The following is a 24620-nucleotide window of genomic DNA, read 5'->3' as shown; positions in this document are numbered from 1 at the left end:
CTCTCTGTGCTTTAGTACACTAACACTCTGCCAACAAAGCTGACTGCTAATCACCCTGACAGCCTCCATGCCACAACATCAAAGCCAGTGACAGATAGGTGATAGCTGCTGAGATGCATGACGTATTTCAGGGGTTTGACGAGATAAAAGGTTTTTACTTAATTACGACTGATTGTGAGCTCAAATTTTGTGGCTGAACAAACAAGCACAACAGACCTCTGACAAAAGAAACTGCTTTACATAATTATGTATAGAGGCTCCAGTAAGTTCAGAACATTCATGGGAAATCATAATTTAACTGCGCTGAAAATACTGGGCATCCAATATTGATTTTTGGCCTTGTCCCTTGTGCGCAGAGATTTCGCCAGATTCTCTAAATCCTTTGATAATATGTACTGTAGGCAATGAAATATTTGCAATTTTATATTGAGGAACATTATTCCACAGTTTGTGGATGCAGTTTCCAATCATGTTATTGACCTGCTGCCAAGTAACCAATTAGCCAGAAAATGTTTCACCACCTGTTTCTTTTTAGTGTCACTGACTTTTCCAGCTTTTTGTTGACCCCCGTCCCAACTTTGTTTGGAATTGAGGTTGTATATTAAACTACTTGATCCTTCTCAAATGCAGTAATTGACAAAATCTCAAGCAAAAATTGAGTAAAAAACTAAAAACCAAAAACATATTCGGCTAATACAGGTCTTTTAACATTTGTATACATAGGAGACATCTTTAGGAATGAATGCGGTTCAAGTTTTCCTTAATAGCAAATTAGCATTTTCCACATCACTGGCATTGAGCTAATGTGTTGACTCAAATTTCTTATTTTTTTAATATATTCAAACAGATTTATTCAATTGCATTTTTTTTTCCCCAGTTGCACGCTGCAGTACACACTGGTTACAATGAAGTCTACCTGTATACATGCAACAGACCAGACAGTGTTGTTTGGTAGACCCTGGCAACCTTTCAGTCTCATAAAGTTTTCTTCAACCAGCTGCTGACCTTTGGTATTGGGGGGAAAAAAAATAATAATAATCATCAGGAAATGAGGTTTTTTTTTGAAATCATAGCTTTATTTCTATGGTAGACAAAACAATAAGATATAGCTGCCTCAGTATCTGAAGGAATATGTGTTGCTTGGTCCAGATCGACTTGATGAATCAAAGCAGACTTTACAAATGAGAAAATAACCTGTTCACATTAGAGATCATGTTACTGAGACTCAACACAATTTGAGCCACCTAAACAAAAAAAATAAAATCAAAGATCAGTCTCTCCAGCATTGGTAGAGCGGTGGAGGTAAAGTTCCTCAAGAGACGCTGCGTTTCCATCCATCAGCCTTCATCAGTTTACACATCAGAGGAAAGAATAATCCCATAGGTCAACCTCAGATTATCATACAGTACATAATTAAAAAAATATTGCTAATTTATCACTGATGCTGCATCATCAATCAGATAATCTCATGCTGTCAAAAATCACCATTGTTTTTATTATTCTGCTCTAGTGTTGAATCAATCTCCCAAAGGTACTCGGATATGATATGTAACAGCTGCATAATTTAAACCAACTCAGGCTGAAACTTAATTTAATAAAAACATTTGCATAATTAAGTCATGAAATAAAGCTTTTAAGTAAAAATGTAACTTTTCTAAATAAAAGGGTAAATAAACATTTAACAAAACTGGAAAACTTTAGTAGAGTTAAGATTAAAATAATAAAAAGAGGTTAAAAATATATAATTATTTGTATAAAAAAAGAAAGAAAAAAGCTTTTTTATATCAAAGTGCTGTGTGGCTCGGGGGGGGGGGGGGGGGGCCACCGTCAAACTTGGAAAAGAAGCAAATAAACAGGCCTTAAAAAAAAAATAAAAAAAAAATAATAAATAAATAAAAAAACAAAAAACAAAACACCAAACCAAAACAAACCAAAAAAACCAAACACTCCCCCAAAATCTGGGGTTGATGTGGACCAAAAGAAGGTTGTAAAGTAAGGGGAAGAAGGCCTTTACAGGTAGAACAGTAACTTTGCACTAAAGAGAAACATTCAAATCTAATTTTGGTAACGTAAGTGATTCCCCACAGCTTCAGCTCAGCTGCCAAGAACAAGCCACAAGATCAGAATAAGACCCCCCCCCAAAAAATCCTGACACCTTCAGAGTCAGTAAGGACAAGTGCAAAGAAGAGACTAAAATAATACTAAATTTTACATTAGCCAACTCTTTTTGGAAGAAAAAAAATCTTGAAATGTTATGGTTAGCGAGGAGCATCTGGGTCCCACAATGTCCTTGTGGACGAAAGGTGGGCGGTGTGAATAAAATGTCCTCCTAGTTGACGGCAGGGTGCAGTGGGGGGCACGACGAGATGTCCTCCTGCTCAAACGAACTGTCGCGATCGCTCCCCTCTGCCCCGGGAGTCGCTTCCTCGTTATACAGATTTCTGAATCCGTCGTAATACTCGTCCGAGTCCCCCTGCTCTCCGTCGCCCCGGCCCCTTCTGGACTCTTGTAAGTGCCGCGTGGGGCTTCGGGCTCGCTCTTCCTCCTGGATCTGAGTGCTGTCGAAAATGTAGACGGCGTTGGTTGTCAGGGAGAACTCCAGGCTGTGCAGGTACTCGTCCACCACCTCTTTGCAGTGGATGAACTCCGCACTGTCAACCTGGGAGATGGGAACAAGAAGAAGCATGAGAATGTGTGTGAGATTAACAAGAAAAAGAAGAGACAAGCATGATGTAAATGATGGCCTACAGACTATATTGTTGATTCTACTGTAGTCTATTATACTTCAGATGGTCCCACTGCCAGAGTAGGAAAGTCTTTGTGACTTTGGTGTGTTCATATGCTTTTAAATGGAAATTGCGACAGAATACAAACAGTGAAGACATATAGCGTTTAAACATTTTGTTAGTTACTTCCTGTACAGGCTTGTTGCCAGGGTTACTGCTAATAAGTTACTTTTCTAATTAAAGATTTGACATGGCAGCAAATAAGAGTTCAATCCAATACTCTAGGATTTAAAGCATCTTGAGGCTAAGCTTTTTGTGAATTGGTGGTATACAAATAGAAATACCTGACGTGCAACAGTTCCTACGATCAAATGCTTGTCATTATGGCTGTGTCCTATGGCCTCAGCTTTATTTCTTATGCATAGATGAAAAGCTGAGAGCACAGTGGACATCAGTGACCGACATGACATTGATTCGATCAGGGAAAAAACAAAAAAAGGGTTGCAAAGCAGCTTGCAGATTTACAGCTATGGGCAAGCTTTTGGGATTTTTCCAGTTGGATTTTGAGATAAACTGCTTTGCTATGACTCATGGAGTGCATGGACTGAAAGTGCTAGATTTTCAACATATTACATTTGTCTGCATGAGGTCAACAAACCGACCAATACTGTCCAAGTTTTCGCCTATGTTTTCCATTATCACGTGCGCGGTAAAATCTACTTGAGCTAAAAATCAACCACTGATTGCAGAATACATGAAACTGTTGGTTGGGCTGTAGTATGTGTTAATCCCTGAATATCTTAAAGATCTTGCGTTAAGATGTTTAACGCAGAGAAAGCAGCAGGCGCTTTTTCTTACTTGTGCTTTCTTCAGCAGATCCGTCAACATGGAGAACCAGTCGGGTGTGAGTGCCTCCAGCTCCAAAGTGATGATGGCCAAAGCCAATGTGGAGCCCTTGAACTGCCAAAGCTGGTGGCAAGCCATACAGTGTTGCACCTGCCTGGTCCACAACGCCACCTGGAGGCCGGGAGGTCTCTTCTGATTCCCCAGCCCAACGGGGAGGACACCGGGGTCCGTTGCAGGGTACCAGCCGACACCGGATCCGAGACCGATGGACGGAATGAGGTGGGGGTGGCCGGAGACGAGCATGGCGTGGAACTAGGATGGACCAACGGGAGGAAAGAACATAATCGAGACCAAAATGTTAGCATAACGATGTCATTGTTATCTCATCGTCTGTCCACCCATCGCCCACTCCTAACCTGCTAGATTTATATCAAGTATACTAGTGCATTTAACTGCACATCATTCATCCCTTTTACTCAAATTTCTCACCAACAAAGACGTGATCAATCTGCCGATTGATCATCCACTCTTCATCAAAGGTGAGTGTAGAGGTCCAAACCTGAAGCTCTAGCAGTGCAGGTTTTGCTAATGAAGCCCGCCAAACCCCCCTCCTCTTTGTCCGACTGCTTATTGTAATCTCGTTTGTATCGTATTGTACGTGCAGTGCTTTTCTGTGTTACCGTTTGTGGGAGGTAACTGACAAACCTGAGTTGGGGCTCAGTGGAAAAAGAAGGTGGTTTCAGTTTTTCCAAATAGCAACATAAACTAAATTAATCTGCTTCACTAAAACCAGTGAGTACAGGCTGAATAAGCTGGCTCAGTCTTTTGGTTTAGATGAACATCCCGAGAATCAAAAAATAGGAATGCATTCATCCAGCTTTTGTTTCAGACCCCGTCATTCATTTAGTCACATAGCGTTTGGTTCATCTGCTTTATTTCGTCTTTTACGCTGTAGCAAATATAAGCCATGGGATTTAAAGAAAGTGGGATGTTCCTGGAGCTGCAGATTCAGCGGTGTGGCGCTAAAGTCACAATATAATTTCTAGAGTTCCTCCCCCACCACTACACTTCTTTCTGGAGTCCTTTTCAGGGTAATGTAGCAGTAAAGATGGTTTTTAGCGTCACACAGCTGATTGTGCTTCTCCAAGAGTTTCACATGGATGTTGAAGAACGACGAGAGGTAACACGAAGAAAACTCTGTAAATCCTCTTATTTATTCATATCAAAGTGTCATGGTGGAGCGTCTGTGACAAATTAATCGATAGAGTCTATTGTTAGTCGTTTTGTAGACAACGGTAGAATACAGTTTTATTTAGTGAAGGGAAACTTCTTCAGGGCCGGGGGAATGTAATTGTGACATACTTAAAAGTATAGTTAAAGTATTTATTTGAATAGTACAAAGAGAGAAAATGTCTTTATTTTATTATAGTTTTTATTAATACATCATGTCTTTATTTTAAAAGTCTTGGATTTTGTAATACCTGAAAAGTCGAGCGCTAGGACAATAACAGATCCACAATAAGAACTGCACTCGGTAAACCTGTGACATAAATATCAGCCTGGAGGGGAAGTGACAATTTTTTTTTCTTCTAAGTTTAGTGGGGATTCAGCCTGAATGTGCCAAACTGCTTTTTTGGGGGGGACAGTTTATGGTTGGTGGCTTTAAGAAGAAGTCCGACACTGCTCTCAGAATCACAACGCTGTTATATACATTTGTTGGGAATGTTGGTGGTCGTTGAGGTGTGGGTTGAGACAGAGTCAGAATCCATGAGAAGACAAAAAAAACAAAACAAAATTTAACTTTTCTACAAAGTCAGAAGCATTTGAAAGGGTGCATCACGAGTTGTAGGTAAAACTCGTAAAGCATGTGGCTGAATTCAGTTTAACCATTTGTCAAGGCTGTATTCATAAAGCTTCCAGCTTCTGGCCTACAACCCGCTTTATTTCTATCACATGGATAAAAAATTTTTCTTTAGAGCACCTTCACAGACGAGACGTTGACCTCAGTCCCGTGAATTTTTGCTCTTTGACTTTCACTTAAAAGCATTATGAATACAGCCCGAGGCCCAACTGCACGAGGGGGGATCCAAATAATGTGTGTGTGTGTGTGTGTTTGTTGACAGTTCAGAGTTGTTACCTCCTCAGGCAATGACTTGGGAAGATTTAACAAGTAGTGCCACAGATCCAAGCCGTAAACACAACACGAAGCTTTTGAGCGGTTACCCCTGATATAATTTTAGAGATCCTTGATCTTTATACCCTCCTGGCCGCTCATCTTTTAGGTCTCCACAGCGAGGCTGCAGGGTTAGTCAGAAGTGCCTTGGCCTGATATGCAACGTATGTTACTTTGCTTGCAGCTTGCACATGCAGCCTTCTGTGTTAGAGAAGCCTCATAACGCTTGATGTATTTACTTAAAAAACACAAAAACTTGATTTTGTCCACTATGGAGACTGCAAGTCAAATCTTTAGATCACAAAGTGGCACTAAAGCTTTATTTTAATGTCAAGTTTAATTCCAAGTTGAATTATTTCATCTGTTTACTCTGCAATGGACAAATTTAATTGTCTATGAATCACTAAATGTCATCTTTGCCAATGAATTAGAAGGAAAGTGAAAAAAAAATGTCTGGTTTAAATATTTGGAGGATTTACTTAAAATCTGCATTTGCTCATTAAAAATAAAGAAATAAAATCTTATTTCTAAAAAGTGGCATGATGAAAAACACAATCCAGCCTTCCAGATATGCTTTTAGTGAAATGCAGGATTTCTTTATCAACTGAATGGAGTTTGTTATATTAATATATATAACTGTAGGCACATTGAGTCATATCAAATAAATGCACAATCACTACGAGGACCAATTCTTTACTTTAGGGGGAGGTGAAGGTCTGAGGGTTTGTGAATGCCATCTTGAAGCAAACATGATGCAAGCATGACAGTTTTATGTGCGCTTTTGTACCACTTGTGTTTTTATGCAAGACCAGGACCTGAATTCATGAAGCATTTCGAGTTCAGGTCCAGATTACAAAAAAGAAAAAAAAAAAAAAAATTCTGTCTGCTTGTCAATCTGCTGAATTCTCTCTTACTATGTGAACGAAGTCGATGGGTGTTGCGGTGTACAAGTCCCAGTGCAGCTTGTCTAGAATGATCCTCTCCATGCGAAGAATCTCCGCTGTTGAAAAGTTGCATCCACTCTGCACAACCAGGTCTTTAACAGAGCCTATAACCTGTTAAACACACACAGACAAAAAGGGAAATGAATAAACAATGTTTTGAAAATCCACTGAAGTCAGGGGGTGTTTATTTTTTTCTATTTGTATTTTTAAAATCATCATCAGCGATCATGTGCAACAAACTTGTGATTTTGTCGCCTTTGCCTTGAAACGGCAATAAGACGGAGTCAGTCTGCTATCAGTTTGCAACTACATGCAGTTTGTAATAACATTGCAATTAACTGTGATAAATCGGTGAAAATCCAATTCTGTTGCCATCTACATGCTAAATTAAGTGTCCAGTCAGAACCTCAGTTTTGAAAATTCCATAAATAGTGACATAGTTGCTGCAAGAATATTACCAGAATACATACAGTTGGCTAGTCTCCTGCTGAAAAGAGATGTGTTGCAGAGGAGTTGCGGTAATTTGTGTAGACTGTATCAGATTGATTGCAATGTTTTGTGAAAAAACAAAAACAACTCTACTACTCTACTGTGACTGAGCCTTAAACTCTTGGTTTCTTTTTTGCATTGTAGCTTAAAGCTTGCTCTTACCTCATCTTCCTCGTTGATTTTGGCAGCCAGAACCAGTGAGGTAAAAGCGATGCATTTCAGGTACTTTGTTTGAGCCTATAAAACACAAAAGGATTTGTTTAGTTTGCCTCCATAAAGAAAGACCCGCGGAAATTAAATCAAACATCACAACTGATAACTTTTAAGTACATGATATGTTGCAACAGTAAAGATCTGCCTCGCTCTCACCTCTTTCTTCCTGCAGCACTGAATAAACTAACAGCCCCTCAGAGTGTGCACACAGAATATTAGCTGTGAAATGTGCGCAATGCAACTTTGAATTTGTGGTTGCATTTGCAGCTTAATTTAAAACTACAGAACCTATTATTCTAAAGTGTAAACCTTAGTTACTGGGCAAATTAAGCTGTAAACCAAAAGCCGGACACCACCACCATCATGTGTTGTTTTGTCTACCTTCACAGTAGACAGCAGACGGTTGAGGACACACACTCCCAGTGCAAAGGTCTCTGGACAGAAATGAAACAGCCTGTTCATTTCTCCAAGCCAAAGGATCATTTCTTGGTGTTGGGATGAAGAGATGTCAGCGCCCTGAGCGGACAAAGGATAAAACAGATTAATGATTTACATGTGCAAAGAACTACATTTTAGATGAAAGAATAAAATGCAACCTGGCGCAAACCAGAACCTGTAAGGTTTCTTCTGTGGGTACCACTTTAAGGCACAATGACAGCAACATAAAAACCAGATGACAGGCTGCCTTTCTATAATACCAGCTGAACTACTTTGAGATGAAGAGATTTATTGGTTCCTGTCATAAGAATGGCTCCTTTTACTGACCGAATCAAAATTGATTTTCCTGTTGGCATCATTCCATTTTTTATATCATAAAAAAAGGTTTGAACTGCCTATAAAATGTCTGTGCTTTATAAACATTTAAAAAACAAAAAAAAACAAAACAAACACCTTTACTCAAGTTGAAAATGCAAAAATGACACCCTATATTTATGCATCCCCTAACAACTATTGGCTCACCTGGATGCATCCATTCTTGAAGACTGGTACCTTCCAGAGGCGAGCCTCTCGGACCAGAGCGGCCTCCAGCAGGCCGTCCAGCCGACGGCTCTCCGCAGCTCCTGGGTTCTTCATCACATCCACAGCACAGGCCAGGCTGCACCCAGGGCACACACACCTGATGGTGGGGGGAGGGTTGGGTGAAACAAGAGGCAAGAGATTTTAAGAAGCTATCACATTCTTTTTCTTCTATTAATTTAATTAATAGAAGAAATGATAGCAGCTTAGTAACGTTCAGGAAGATGAAACGTTTCAACTTCTTTAAATACGAACCAGTTTTGTGCAAAAATGTGATTTCCACGATCCACAGTAGAGATGAGTCAATCGATCCAAATATCGACAGTATCAACAGTAATGCTAGTATTGGTATTGGATTGCTACTAATGGATAGGATTGATAATTGACCTTGTTTCTACTCCCCAAGTTCAATATATTTCTCCTATTAATCAGAAAGGAGACATTTGTCTAAATGCCGCTATTTAATACAGTATTTTCATAGGATATATAGGTTTTCCTAATAATAAAGACCTCAGCAGGGTCACATGACATGTTTAATTACAACTATTAAATAACAAAATTTCCTGCATCTACTTTAGAATTTTTGTTTGTTTGTTTTTAAAAAAAATGTTTCATAGTAAGAAAAAGAAAGTTTTATAATTAGAGGGAAGTCTGGGCAACAAGCTACCAAAGTTTAATCTGTAATTTTCCACATTCATTTCTTACAGTTTAAACCCAGACAGTCGTGCTTACAGATGGATTTCATTTACTACAGCAGCATTTCTTCATCACGTAGAAAAACTGAAATGTACTTATGAGATTGCCTGCAGAAGGTTAAAGCATCAGCATCGGTTCTGGTATCGGTGACACTGGGCCTGCGCTCACTTGGTATTGGCTCGAAACCGAAATTTGCAGCCGCGGTTTTTAGTCTGCTTTGGTAAACAATCTGCTCTACTCAGAAAAAGAAGCGAAGCAGGAAATGAACTGCGCGCTCAAGTCTGCTCGACAACAATAACGCCATTTTCCCAGACTTCGACACTGCTGACAAAATGCAAATTCGAAATCATTTGAAAGTATGGACTTTGTTCTGATGTGCAGTACGTGCAGCACAGCGCAGACGGGCTCCAGGCGGGATAATGCCCCGCAGCTGCTCCTGCAGCCTCTTGCACAGTTGCCGCTGCAAACAAAAACATTTGTTCCCGTATAATTCGTTCCCGTTAACCTTCCACTTTAGCTCTCACACAGCCTTACCTCTGCGATTTTAAAAGCCGAGTGTCTCTCCGACGGCAGGTGCATTTATACGGCTTTTAAATTAATCCATATCCATCGAAAGCATCCAGAAAACAAACAACAGAGGATGATGCTGTTCGTGAAGTCAATCTCGGAAGAAAAACCAGGTCGGGAAAAATACACGGAGATCCACCGCATTATATACGAAGAGCAGATAAAAATTTTAAAAAGTGAAAAAGGCGCCGAGTACCGAAAAAGCTGAGGGTGGCTGTAAAATAAGAGCAAAATAAAAAAAAAAAAAAGGTGGGAAGCGTAAAAAAAAATCTGGCAGAATTTGAAGGCAGGCTGTGTTTTGAACGACTAGACTCCGCCCACTGGCGTGACGTAACGCCGCCTGATAAACAGAAATGTGTTAGTGGGTCAGTCATACGGGACCCGTCACACAAAATGGGCGAGCTCGCTCTGGAAATGGAAGATTTGTGCTGTGTGCAGCAGGAAAGTGATGGTGTTTGCTCAGGTGCTGAAATATAAGGAGCTGCTCTCGGTTTATCCTGTGTGGGAATCATTCCTGCTCAGAGGCAGAAGGATGAACAGCAGCCGCTCTTTCCACCTGAAAAATATTTCCATTTGTGCAGGGTGTTTGAATCCCATCCATTCCTCTTCTCACTGCTGGGATGCTAGATTACTGGTCCTGTCCCTTTTCTTTCCCCTCCCCCCCCAAAGTCCTTTGATACAGCTCATTCCCCACAGGGCTGTGAGATCCTGCAACCTCACAACTCTGTGGCTGATTTTACAATTGGACCTTTTCAGTTTGATGAGGTGGTTCAGGGACCTGATTAGGATGCCTCTTAGGTGAGGTGTTTCAGGCATGTCCTACTGAGGGAAGGCCTCAGGGAAAACCTCTCTCTTGGCAGACTGTGGGACACCTTGCCCCCCCCACCCCCCGGATGAGGTGGAGGAGGTAGCCAGGAAGATAAAGACAAGGAGGTCTCAGTGTCTGAAAATGGATGGATGGACCTTTTCAGGTAGATCTTTTGTATAGCTGTGGGATAGAAAGCACATGTGTAATATGTATGCCTGCAAGTAAGAGGAAATCTTTAGTTTGACAGTGGTGTGGCTGGAGATGAGTCTCAGGGCTGATTTGCAAGAGAGGGATAGCAGTAAGAGTAAAAGGGAAGGTTTACATTATGGTGGTGAGACCTGCTACGATGTATTGTTCGCCCACAACTGGTGCAAAACACTGCAGCTAGATTTTAATCTGATGCAACCAACCAGAGCGTGTCATCCCAATTTTAGCTTCCCTTAACTGTCTTCCGGTTCGTTTACTAATCTATTAAAAAAAATTTAATATGCCTTTAAGTCTCTTAGTGGTTGTGCCCCCTTTTATCTGACTTAGCTGGTGCACCTATATGTCCTGCCTTGTTCTCTCAGGTCAGAGGTGCTGAATATGGAGCTGCCAGGCAGGAGGAAAAGAGGACCATAGAGAAGTGGCGAGAAGGAGGAGGACTTACAGAAGGTTGGTGTGATAGAGGAGGACACTAGGGATTGGGTGAGATGGTTGACCCCTAAAGAGAGCAGCCAGATGAAGAAGAAGAGTTTTGTTAACCTTTCTCTCACTAACATCAAAGTTCACCTGAACAACAAACATTAGGTTTAGTGTGCAGCAGTCTCGATGTGGTAATTTCTTTGTGTTAAGTTTTGTTTGGTAATACTGTGGGTAATGTACCGCTAAGACACTGTTTACCTTTAGGACTACTCCTGCATTCTTAATCTGTAAACCTGAAATCTAATCTGCCTGAAATTCTTTCCACAAGCCCGAAACTTACAGTTCTCTGTAGCATTAAACATTTTTTGATGGCTGAAATGAATGTTAGTTCATGCACCACGGAGAGAAATGTGCATCTAGGATTTTAATTTCCCTCAATCACATTACTCTTGCGAACTAGCTACAGGTTTTATATCAGCTCAAGTCTGTAGCCATGTGTAGTCTTACTGTTTGCTTTTAAGTTGTGTGCATAGAGGCAACGTGTTGGGGGTGGTCAACAGGGGCCATTAGCTGAGTTTAACACTGTTTAATCTGGTGCTGTCTGAGCTTATAGCTTAGCTGCTTTAGCCTAATGAAGGAGAGTCTGAAATTGGGATCTTAAACATAAACCACTTCTAGTTAAAGCACTGGCATTCCTTTGGCAGGAGCGAAGTGCTACGTCAGCAGTATTAGCTTGCCTATCAAGTATTAGCTTGATCGGCAGTGGAGCACCATATAGTAGAGCTGAATTTGATCTCTCTGTATCAAAAACACAGAGCCCAGCCGTCACTGGATTGTTTTTAAAGCCTATTCAGCTTTTAATATACAAAAATACTATATATGTGAGACGGAAGCCTTATTTGGTATGCATCAAAATGAAAAGATGGCTTAGCAAATGATATTACAAATATATACATGCTTTAGTGTATACTGACTGCTATGCGCCATTATGAACCCTTTCAACATAAATACACTGCTCAAAAAATAAAGGAACATTTATTCAAAGTGCAGCATCAAGTCAGTTAAACTTCTGGCGTATTGATCTGGGCAGTTAGTAGCAGAGGAGGTTGTTACAGCTGCTGTAGTGTCAATGAAATTAACAACAGGTGCACTAAAGGGCCAACAAAGAGATAGCCACCCAAAACAGAAATGCTTTTACACTTGGAGGCTGCTGACATTTTTGTTGTTGTTTTTTTTCCCCCCCCACTACTTTTGCATTTGACTAGGTCAGTATCATGATGTGATATTTGTATCCTACAGATTGCACAGATAGTCCAGCTCCTCCAGGATGCCACATCATTACGTGCCATTGCCAGAATGTTTGCTGTGTCTCCCAGCATAGTCTCAAGAGCATGGAGGAGATTCCAGGAGACAGGCAGTTACTCTATGAGAAGACCATGGAAGGCATTCCTTAACCCATCAGCATGCCTGATATCTGCTCTTTTGTGCAAGGAGGAACAGGATGACCTCTGGCCTCTACAGACTGATAATTTTCATTTCTGTCAAATGACGTGGTATGGAGGCATGTGACACAGTGGCATCCTTTCTTTCCCGACCCAGTTCATATCCAGCATGGTAATTTTTTTTCCCATTGTTTTTTGAAAATGTTGTTTTAATTTTTTGAGCAGTCTATTTAGGAATGCACTAGTATTTAAAAAAAAATTCAAGAGTTTGATTTAGATGCATAAAGGTGCTCAAGAATGTATATACACACACACACATACCACATATTATACCATATCATGCACCATAGCAGGAAAACATAAAAAAATACTTGACTTTCTGTGCAACTTCCGCAAATCTGCTGCACGCGATAGCCTGAATGCAGGTATCAAAATGCCACATTCAAATGAAATTTCCTGTTACATAAATTTTTGCCAACCTCAGAAAAACAAATGAAACCCCATCGTTGGTATTGCAACACTGCAGGATGTTGCAATCCATACTAAGTATTGCTCAATATTATTTTTACAGCAGGTTGTTTACCTCAGTCGCCCTCAGAATATGTAGAAAATTTGGTTATAAGAATTCATAAAAGCTCACCTCTAGTTTTATCTGGTTATGATGAATCACACCTATGTGGGGCTTTTTACAGTAAAACAAGCACTTAGAAAGAAACAAATGTCTGAATAAATCAATACAAGGTTCTCAGAGTCTCTAGAAGTATAAAGATGTATGTTTTGTTTGTGTGACAGTAAGAAATCACACAGAAATGTGCTTCTTTTGTTTCCACCTTTGTCTTTAACCAGTAGAAACATGGGAGCATTCATCAATGTGTCACCACTGGCAGCAGAATTTGATTAATTGCACCCAAGATGCATTTCATACAGTCTCCCAACCATGGAAGGATGATAAGACTATTATTTGGAGTGACTGTTTTCTGACCCTTTTGCTCCCATTTAGTCAGATCTGGGAGTGATGTCTCTGAACAGGAAGATTACCTTGTGTGGCCTTTAGAAAAAGTGAAATTAAGATGCTGTGCAACAATAACCACGACACCAAACACTGAAAACAGTAAAAGGTGTTTTTGTTGCTTGGTTCTTTAATCCAGCAGCCTGCTTTTGATATGAAACCCAGACAACCGGTTTGAAGTAGTGCTTGCTCTCACATGAAGAAATAAAATACTTGCTATGTGCTTTAAGTTACTGTTTAAACACACTTCAGCCCATAAACCAGCCACATATCATTCTTTTTATTTGCTACTCTGTTGCTACGTTCAGCTGCCATAAAATCAAGTCTATAGAAGAATTGTACATAAAGGCAAACACCTGTGTTTAATGACAGGTTATATTTAAAATCAGTTTTTTAGCCAATAACTAATGGTACTGTGAGAGGCTGTGCTGCAGTTATCTTTATTTAACACTTGTATCAGCAGCCTTTTTGCCTTCAGCCTGATCTTCAGTGAGCAAATGAAATTATCACGTAGTGTCTCCCTCACTTCAAATGAAACTTTAGTACATTTTTAACAGCTGTTTAAATCATTTAGATACAACTACAATACAATTTGATGGAAAACACAAAATCCCATATTTCACAAATTCTTTTATTTCAGCAGTTGAATAATGATACAATACCAACAGCCAACAGCAGCAGCTGGCAATAATCACCACCAACAACAACTGACAATTACAACCGACGAACAGCAGAAAGCAACAATAATAAACTACAACCAGCAACAACCAGCAACCAACTACAACAACCAACCACTACAACTACCAATGACAACTACCAAAAATCACTACAAAAAACCAACCATCAACACCAATCAACAGTCAATTACAGAGTCAGCCTTCCTGTTCGGTTTATTTAGTCTGTTGGTGTCTCCAGCTAGTTAAAGTTTTAGTAACCTAAAACTAAACCCTAAAATCATGCTATACTTATATCTTTGTTGGTCTTCCAGTTTTCTCCTCTAACACATAAGCACACTCTCCCAAGATAGAGTCATAAAAGGAATATTTCAAACATGAGGTAAAATTGCGCTCACATTTAGAGAAAATCAAACAACACAACGGCTCTAGGAGAGAACACATTTGTGTCTCACAGTTTCCTGACTGCTTCTGTGCTTGTGGTTCCTGTCAGGAAAACCTCAGAAATGAAGCGTTAGACCTTCTCTGTCTATTTATACACCAGGTAAACCTTACCTTACACCAGTCAACAAACCACGGGCAGCAAGTGTTTGTTTTTTCCTCTCAGTCGTCTCAAAGTTGACCAATGTGTCTGAACCAAGGTGAAGACAGGAATGTTGATAAGAAACAACAGTCACAGCAAGCAGCATATCTGCATGTTGACATAACATGTAACTAGCAGAGTGAACACAGTATGTAGTGTATCAAGTCAGGCTGTGTTTGTCTTATATATATATCTTGCTTGTCCTCCAGGCTCTGAGTGTTTAAACTGAGAGTGGCGAGTTTGTGCAAAGATCTAGAGGTTATGCACACATATATTCTGGGGATGCACATATCAGTACTTATTTATATCTCCCTCATATGGTGTAATTCTCTTTATTTACCCATTTATCTTCACTTCCTAGACTCTGAACGCTACCATTCTTTTTCAGTGCTTCTCTTGATTGGACACTTTGTGTTTTATCATAGTTTTGCATGTAAAGCTGGTCAAGGCAGCAAAATAAACCTCTGCACTACGTAGAAAGTGATATTTAAAATCAGTTTTTCTTTTTATATGCAGTAATTTATATTTGGCAGCATATCTCCTTTCTTGGACCTCCAGCATTTTTTCACATTTATTCATAGAGGACATAAGACTGGAGAAAGGTAAAAGAGCATGCATCAGCAAGAACAGATAGGACAGATTATGCCAGATACAGCATGGAAAGGAGAAGCTAGCATGGAGGAGGGTTGCAAAGAGGCTTGCAAATGCATACTAACTATAGGCTGGCTACAGCAGCTTAAATAGAATGTTCTATATGGCTCTATATGAATCAGATAAACTATCAGCTGATATGGGCTTGAACTGTATTCCTTTTTAACACTTGTTTAGTTACTAGAACATGATGCCTGACTGATTTTTTGCAAGGTCTGTTTCAAAAGGTTTGTTTCTTTGTATTAGCCAAGTTAATATGAAAATTCAGGAATCGAGGTCGAACTAATCAAGTTTAATTTCTTTTGTGCAAAATTCCTTTCTTTTACCCTTCATCGGTCATAGCTCAGCAAGCGAACAATGGAGCTTTAATCACTTCACATAACTTGTGACACTCACTTGATTTCTCAGTTTCAGACTGCTTGAACTTTTGCACTTTATTACTTAAAAAAAAAAACTGTCTGGAAGGAGGTGTCTTTTTTTAACAGCCTGCATACAAAAAAGCCAATAATTTCTTTCAGGCATGTGAAAATCATTTCTAGATGGACTTTAAAAAATATCTGTGCTTATTTATTTTCCTGTTTCTTGCAACAGACTATAGATTCACTTCATGAATAAATAAATAAAATAGATTAGACTTACCCAATAATCCCAAATTGTCAAGTGAAGTAATAACAATTTCCCTAGACAACATCAGTATTTACCTTAGGCTATCTGGGTAACCCAGTAAAAATATTTTTTTTGCCTTTAACACAGTTTTAATTTAAAGGAATGTATGTAATTATGCAGTGCTATAGTAAAATCACAAGGGAGTTAAGCCGGAGTGCTTGTACAAGAGTTGAAAACACTTACAGAGCCTCAGGGGTACGCTGGCTTTGGCTTCTTGGATCTTAAGTGGGAAGCAGAAGGAGACTCTACATGTTTAGCTTGATGTTTCGGTGATGTTTGAGTGCTGTCTGCTCTGATCAGTTTAACAAGAATTTACAGTGCGTCTGCAGACCTCCTATGTCTCCTGTCTACCCTCGTAGGCGAAGAATGCTCCACACCACACCGTAAATCATTGTCAACGCCGAGCCATCTCTGTCCTGTCAGGAAGGCTTTGTGCACTTGGCTGAGCACATTATATGCCTAAAGTCACATCTGATCTCTGACTTTGATCACTGCTGGGGCCAAACTGAGATGGCTGATCTTTTTGAGGCCCCTCTAGAGCAACGTCGCCTCCACATTACAGCTCACATAGGCATGCCCAGATTTTTGGGAATTCCCTTTTTGGAAATAATGTACAAAAAAAGGTCCCTATAGATGACCGCTGTTAACAGACAGTGGCTGATAATGAGAAAATAATTGATCACTGATTATCAGATCTCATCCTGCAGTAGTTTCACACTATGAGTTTTAAGTATATAACCAGACTGTTGTTAAAAACTTAAAAACTGATGAATGCACGACCCAGACTTAGCCTCCAGAGGCTGAATTATACTGACCTTGGTGGTACTCTGACTTTTTTTTGCCTTTAAGTGAAGACAGAAATGTCCTCTTGAGAATGAATTGCAAAAACATTTTATAATCCCTTAACATTTAAAGTTCAGTACCTACAAAACTAATTACCTTCACACTGGCCTCAACTGTTCTTTGGGATTAGTGATAATCAGTGAATGTTAGCTTTTTAGCATGGTACACAGTAACCCCTTCTAGCGCTGTCATTCTGGGCTTGTTGGTTTGCTGACATTATGTCTTCAACATCATGTTTTATTTTATTCATTGCACTCATAAATGCTGAAGGAATAGGATTTTTCATGCTTTATTGAGCCAAAAAAGGGAAATTATTGTCTTGTAGAAGCAGGATAAAAAATAAAAATAATGCATTCAACAATAAGTAAAGTGCCACAGATGGATATTGAGGGCCTTATACTATGAGATAGTGGAAACATATTTTTTTTATATATATACCACAGTGATAAAGAGTGAAGAAAATAAATATAAATGTGAGGTAAAGTAAAAAAAAGAGGAAAAAGTAATACTGAGATTGTGGAAGATAGGAATGGAAATTATATTAATAACAACAAATAGTTTTTATCCACCTAGTGACCGAGGTGATCATTTGGTCCATATGAAGTCCATCTCAATGCCAAGAACTCAAGGTGTTATTGGTAGGACAACAAAGTTAAAGCATATTAAATTTACAGAGACATAAAGGTGATAAAAGTAGAAAATCTTCACATTTGAGAGGCTTAAACAAGGAAATATTTGATTTGTTTGTTATAATGTCGTCCACTTTTTTCCACCTGGGGCTGGGTATACCACGGTGAGAGGCAGGGTAACTCTGGACAGGTCCCCAGTCTATTACAGGCCTCAGTCAGTCAGTGGATTCAAACCCTGTGTTTGGTGAGGTGACGGTGCTAACTAGCTTTTTAACCGACATTAGTCTCATGTTTAATGGTTTGCTCATAAATGGACCCGGTTAATCTTTTGATGACATATTTTATGACTTATTATGAATATTGATGTCATATAAGTCCATAATCTCAACATCATTATATGTTCATTTCACTTTAATTGAAGTTATATGACACAACAAAAACAAGAGGCGTTAGTTAAATAAGATCTTCAAGAGGAAAAATGTGCATTAATGATGTTTAAACCCTAACATCTGACATTTTGCTCTGCTGCAGAATAATGTTTTCAAAGTCTGACTGTACTATTAATCTATAGAACACTTCCCATAGTGCACATGTGTAGGCTAAAGCAGTTCAAGCCGAATATTTAATGCTTCCAGTAAAATAGACCAGACTGTGTATTCTGCACTTATTCATCGACTTTTCATAGTGCAGATACGAGAAGGGTAAATGGAAGCTGGCCATCGAAATGCTGCTGGAATCACTAAAGGCAAATAGGCTTACTTCCTGCCAGCTGACATAAAATTAACATGAGCCATCAAACATCGCTGCATTTTCCCTCCACCACTGGGGGGAGACAGAGGCCAGCTCATAGGTGTTCCAAGCAGTCTCACCATTCAGCTGATTTTCATTAACCTCAGTCATGTTTTCTTTCATTTTCTTCATCATCTCTGTGATACGAAGATCAAATGCTGAACTGAACACCCATTCCCTGGACCTTTTTTAATAAAAGTACATTTCTTTCTTTGTTCCTCCTCCGGAGCACCCTACTGTCATTGGCTCTCTGATGTAAGGTTTCACCCCAGCTTTAATGCATAACTTCAAGAGGGCAAGACTTCATATAGTTAGAGAAGAGGGAAAGGGTTGAAGACAGCCTGACCATCATCTCCATCTGAATAATCAAAAAACCCACTGTGTTATTTTCTCCCCTGCCTTTACGCCTTTATTAAAGGTTGTAGGCTGAAGGTGGAAAACATCGAGGTAATAACATTGAGGCCAGCTCAATCAATTTCATGGGCTGTTTAATGGAGAGGTGGCAGGTTGTCCTATTACTTTGTACAGTCAGTGTGTCTGATGAGACATAATGGACGGAAATAAAACAGTGGAAGGTTACATCACCTGTCCGTGTCTTCTTAAATCCAAAGACAGCAAATAGAATCTCTTTTCTTTGAGTGATGATCGTTAATTTTGTTGTTCAAAAGGAAAAAAAAAAGCAGGAGGTAATCACTAGAGACTGAGTCACCGTCTTTTCTATTATTGCTGCATAAATATATGCAGGAACTCAGCATATGCAAATGAGTCAAGCATCTTGACTGATAAATAAATTGTGCAGAGCTGTTTCCGTGCACTCCCACTGCAGTGTAACCAGAGTGCAGTTTTATGCAGAATACTTTTGCAGAGTGCATACAAGTTTTCTGTTTGAACTTGCATATTATCTAGTCTTTACTATTATGTCCTCCGGTGGGCTCTCACTTTGTCCTTTTACAGAGGTAAGCGTGAGTCACATTTTCTTTTGTGGAAGTAAAACACTGGAGAGGAGAAAGTTGCTTCACAGAAAGCAGTTTTGTTATTCATCACAGAGCTCCAAGTGTTGATGCCGGGGCTGGTTTTGATCAATAGGGGGCAGTGTGGGTTCACAGAGGCTGCGCTGCTTTAAGTGAAAAGGGATAGTGAACAAAAGCTCTCTTGAGTACAAAGAGAGGAAAATATATAATAAAATCATCTTGGAAGCAGAGCAGCGGTCGCCTAGGAATTTCTGGAAACTCAATATCTTTCATTGTTGAAGTTCGAGTTTTCTATCCCCGATTCTTCTGGTGCCTTTCACCTTTTAGGCTTATATTAAAACGACCTTGATCCAGCGCAAACCTTTTCATTTTCATGTGTGCTCAGTTTAGTTTGTGTTTGCTCTGTGTCTCTCTCTCGGCATTAGATTCTGTGACTGGAGTGTCAGCCGTGGATTTTATTTTACCTTTTATATTTTGATTGCGGTCTCGCGTCCTTAACTCTCAAGTGCATCTCGCTGGTAAATCTGAAAGCAAAGAGTCAATGATTTACTCAGTGAGAGCAGTTTATTTAGGTTTACCTAATCAGACAAATCAAGCATCACGCTCACTCATTTGAATAATTTCAGTGTGAGTGACTTGGTTCCAGTCTCTTTCTGATTGGCTGAGGCGCTTGTGGAACCCTTTGTTGAATACCAGTTAACTTTAAAATTAAATTCTAATCACTAGTCTCATGCAAGTTAAAATGGAATAAGCAAATTTCCATTTAAATAGTTTTTTTTTCTGTTGCATAGCGCCTCGGGTGAAGAATTAAATGTTGGTGTGATCTGTATTGAGTGCGGGTTTACTTCAGGCATTAAACAAATTAAACTTTATGGCTCAAGATTACTTGGCTGAAACCACCCACTGTATAATAATCATTATTGCACAGCTAATTGTCCACCACTGTACATATCATTATGTAGTAGTACCTGCAAGGGCATTCTTTACAGTTATCTAGAATTCAGTGGAGATTAGGCAGAAAAATTGTGTTCATTATGGGAATTATTAGCAATTTTATAAAGTACCCTAAACAATAAAACCGTGCGATCAGAATGATCTGTTAATACATGATATCTGCATTGTTGCACCCCACGCAACTTCTATGCATAATGTAGTTTGGGTTTATGAAAGCAGCTGTACATCCATTTCGAAATATCAAAATGCCTTCTGATCTAATTTCGCCGAAGTGAAGGAGGAGTTGCAGCTGCTGAGTTTTCATGCTGCACCACAAACCCCTCCAACTGTTTCTCATCTGCTTGCTTCGCCTCATCATCTTATATAAGGAGTCGACTGCACTCATTCACAACCCCGAAAATGTGAGGCACAGCTCTTTCGAAGTAGAATCTCATGACTTTCTAGCCATGTAAGCAGCAAAGCTCCTGGGAAAGTAGCACTTGTATGTTAGTCAGTTCACCAATTTGGATTGTCATAAAATTTACAGGCCAGTGGCGATTCTAGAGTCGCCATTGCCCTGGGCAAAAAATTCACAGGGGGCTCCTCTAACCAGAGCTCATTGCCATTATTGTTATAAATAATGTGACACCAACTGGAAAAGCAGTCCAATAAAATGACTGTTAAATCATTACCCTGGATTGGATAGGTTGGTTGGTAACTATGCTCTGCTAAACATGTTGACTCACCTGGACATGCTAGGCTGCTCTCCTAGCTAGGTTATGTTATTCAAGTGTCTCTCCTCTACAGTTGGGGTGGCGACTCCTTAGGACCTGAAAGTAGCTTCTACTTTTATCTGCTCCACTTGTCTTGTGAATTTTTCTCCTCTTACTTCCTCTTTCAGAAGCTTGACTTCACCTCATATTCGTTTAGTGGCTTTCCTTGTTGTCATTGAGTTTATTTAAGCAGAAACCTGCATGACGTTTGCAACCATAGTGAGGGTCAGGCAGGCTGCGTACCCACTGGAAGTGATTCGCTCATCTCACATTGTTTTGCAGTTGACGGCCGGTCACTTAAGGACATTCCTGGCTACATAGCTGGCTAGATGTTTGTTGGTGATTACAATGGATGAAATGATAACTAGTATAGGGAAACAAAGTTTGCTAACTTGCACTACTATGGGAATAATTACCCAGTAATAATGGGCATTTAATGGGGAATATAAAACCTGGAAAAATTTGTACATCCACACCAAAAAAGAAACAAGCTGTGCGGTAAAAATAAATAAATAAAGAAAAGAAAACAGAGGGACTCTGAATTTGATGATGTTGCTCCAGTTTAACATCAGAATGTGAACATGTCAGGAGGCTGATTTTTGAATTTATTCCAAAATTCGTTCCATATAAAATCAGTCAAATCAGTGACCAGTCTCTATCTGATCCCACAAAGTCAAGTGATTTTTCTTGTACATCCACTTTAGCGCATCCAGTGAAGCCATGCAAAGCTTTACCTTCGTACTAAGAAAATCGTCTATGCTGCAGGGCCAGACAGGATTGAAATTTGCTGCTTTTTAAATTATAATAATTTTATATCTTATTTTTGAGTCTTCACAATTTCTGAAGTACATTTGATACCCACGTGAAATATTCAGGGCTGGGAAAAAAACCAAAACACTCACATTTAAGCTCAGTTAAGAACCAACCAAATCATTTTTATACAAGCTCAAGGGGCCACAATCTAAAGCTAAAATCTTTCTATTTCTGTAGCCAACTTTGAGTATCAGTTTCAATAGTAAAACTCTACCAACTCTGGGTATTTTATCAATTTTCTGATAGTTTGGTGAAGAAAACTTACAAAAGAAAGTTTTTGCTGAACTTTGTGCAGTCCTGTGAAAACCTACGATATCCTTACTGCTGGACTAGGAATAAAAAAAATTAAGTAGCAGCCAGGTGCTGCTAACCATATGGTCTTAATCATCTGCAAGTGTGAGCATCCCTATAAAGAGGGGTTTGGGCCTGCATGGGCATGTTTCCTGGGTCAGAGACTTAAGGTATTTTAGTTTCAGTCACACTGAGTTGTCAGCACAGAAAGACTAAACTGTATTCTAATTATTTTTATTCTTTCCTATGATTAAACTATGTTTAGAAAGTCTTTTTGACCCCTGGGGAACTACAATGTTTTACTCTTGATCAATGTCTGAAGGCATTCTCACTACTCAGAATACACTATGCACAAATATCCTCCCACGTGTATTTTAAAGAATAGATTAAACAGCATTTCACCAAGTCTTGTTGGTGGAGTTTGAAAACCATGACAACTGTTTATTGATGTCATTTCTTCTCGGGGAGTGACTGAGGGAGCTGCATCAAAGACAGCGGCTACTGCGTAGGTGGAGGAGGGAGGCACGCGGCATTCCGACATTTCTGAGGAAGCAAAACACACAGAAGACAAAGAATGAAAATTACAGGAAAAATCTGTCTTGCCTCCTCTGAGGTATTAAGCTGTGAGAGACATATGAACGGCTGGTTTGTTAGCCCCACTTTATAATTAGACTTTGGGCTGCCACCATCATTTCTCATCTCTGTGGAAAGGAGAGCACCGGTCCTCATCACAGCAACCTGCCTGGAAGGTGCTCATTAATGTAGTGATAGACACACACACACACACACACACACACACACACACACACACACACATGTCTGGTTTGCTATCCTCGTGGGGACATCCCATTGACATAATGCTTTCCCTAGCCCCTTACCCTAACCCTAACCATTAAAAATGAATGCCTAACCCTAACCCTTACCCTAAACCTAACCATAACCTAATTGTAACCCTGACAGTAAAACCGCATTTTGAGTGTGAAAATTGCTTTCAACCCCGAGGGGACCTGGATTTTGGTCCCCACGGTGCAGAAAGTCCCCACCAGGATAGTAAAAGTCAGATTTTGGTCCCCACCAGGATAGTACGAACCCGTACACACACACACACACACACACACACACACACACACACACACACACACACACATTTAGAAAATACTGACATCTACAGTAAGCAGACTTTTCTTCTTTATTTACTTCAACATATCAAATAATTGTTATTCAACCAATGTTTAAATGAAGACAAGTTGTTTTGTTAACAGCTGTGCAATAATGCCTGCCCCAACAATCAGGATCTTAATTATCACACTAAAGTCAGTTTATGCTAACATCTGTTTCGCCGGCATCTTTTTATCATCTTGGAGTCTCTCAAAGATAAAGTCAGTGTTAAGAAAACAAACAGCAGTCATGTTTTATTACTGTAATATTTTATTGTCAGTCATAGAAAGACAGCAATGCAAAATCATTCAACAGAGGACTGTTCCAGACCAGAAGCTTCCTTCAGCAGCTGTTGAGTTAGTGTCTGGTCCTCCACCTCTTTGTAAAATAAACTTACATATAACATCAGCATAACTTTGCTTCAGAAATCTGTTCTCCACCATGAGCTTAAACTGATTAGGTAACGGTGTCGTCCTTTTTGTTTGAATGACTCATGTTAGGTTGATTTAATTTTAAGGTTGTTTTGTTTACGTGCACGCCAAAGGCAAAGCATCAGAGTACTAAATACTTTGTGAGCTTAATTCACTTGTTGCTGCTGATGCAAGAAGTAAAAAATGAAAAATATACTAAATATAAAGCATTTTATAAAACTTATAGCAGTACTGTAAAGGGCTTTACATTGCATGCGCGAATGGCAGTATTGGGTGTAACATGTTAAAAAGTTCAACCCCAATTGGTCGCAGTAGATGGGTGCCCCTCCCTGAGCCTGGCTAAAAGGGAGTTTTTCCTTCCCACTGTCACCAACTGATTTATGGGGTTTTCTCTCTGTTATTGTAGGATCTTCACCTTACAATATAAAGCATCTTGAGTCAACTGTTGTTTTGATTTGCCACTATATAAATAAAATTGAATTGAATTGAAAAAGTATCTCTCAATAATGGTCTACAATTTGAGTGCAAACAGCATTCAGGACAGAAACAATTCCATTATAAAACTATTTCTACTGTCACACTAGGAAAAACGGTGGCTGGAGACTGTAGCATGACCCAAATTATTGCAAATGTCTGCAATCTTGTTGCCCTTGAAATGGCCTAAAACATGGGGACCAGATTTGTGACGTTCAAAACCACTCTGGTGTGTCCAGATGGTGATAAAATGGAAATATGGTTGACTCGGTCTGCAAACGGTCTTCAACTGAATGAGTTCTGACTGCGACGATGCTGGTGAGGAATGATACTAAAGGTGAGTGTATGTTGACCCCAGCCCAACAGCCAGAGCCTGATTTTCTACAG

General features: G+C 39.6%; 2 protein-coding genes across 3 annotated transcripts in view; one reads left to right on the top strand and one right to left on the bottom strand.

The window, feature by feature from the left end:
- The window catches only part of septin8a (septin 8a), a 35904-nt gene extending 32028 nt beyond the window's left edge, over nt 1–3876 (top strand). Inside the window, exon 10 of one of the 2 annotated variants that reach the window (XM_063488491.1) lies at nt 3603–3876. In XM_063488491.1, coding sequence (XP_063344561.1) covers nt 3603–3768 — 166 coding nt within the window. In that variant the 3' untranslated portion in view covers nt 3769–3876. Of the gene's footprint in view, nt 1–3599 lie in introns of both variants that reach the window. The other variant, XM_063488490.1, reaches the window with a different exon arrangement.
- Nucleotides 3877–9952, bottom strand: ccni2 (cyclin I family, member 2). Its single transcript, XM_063488493.1, has 5 exons — nt 9639–9952; nt 8352–8508; nt 7773–7907; nt 7341–7415; nt 3877–6800 (listed from the first exon to the last, which is right to left on the bottom strand). Exons 2-5 carry the CDS (start codon nt 8463–8465, stop codon nt 6636–6638), a joined length of 489 nt encoding a protein of 162 aa, XP_063344563.1. The 5' UTR covers nt 8466–8508; nt 9639–9952; the 3' UTR covers nt 3877–6635.
- Nucleotides 9953–24620: the final 14668 nt, after the last annotated feature.

This window comes from Pelmatolapia mariae, linkage group LG10_11 (assembly GCF_036321145.2).
Source record: "Pelmatolapia mariae isolate MD_Pm_ZW linkage group LG10_11, Pm_UMD_F_2, whole genome shotgun sequence".
NCBI classification, from domain to species: domain Eukaryota; kingdom Metazoa; phylum Chordata; class Actinopteri; order Cichliformes; family Cichlidae; genus Pelmatolapia; species Pelmatolapia mariae.
The sequence above is the reverse complement of the archived record's forward strand: the minus strand, read 5'-3'. Positions and strand labels throughout refer to the sequence as shown.

Bases quoted from the DNA above. Each gene is read 5' to 3' on its own strand.
- ccni2 (XM_063488493.1), bottom strand. From the start codon at position 8,465: ATGAAGAACCCAGGAGCTGCGGAGAGCCGTCGGCTGGACGGCCTGCTG. The intron at 7,908-8,351 runs GTGAGCCAATAG...TTGTCCGCTCAG, and splicing joins TCAAGAATGGATGCATCCAG to GGCGCTGACATCTCTTCATC. The intron at 6,801-7,340 runs GTAAGAGCAAGC...TGTGTTTAACAG, and splicing joins AAATCAACGAGGAAGATGAG to GTTATAGGCTCTGTTAAAGA.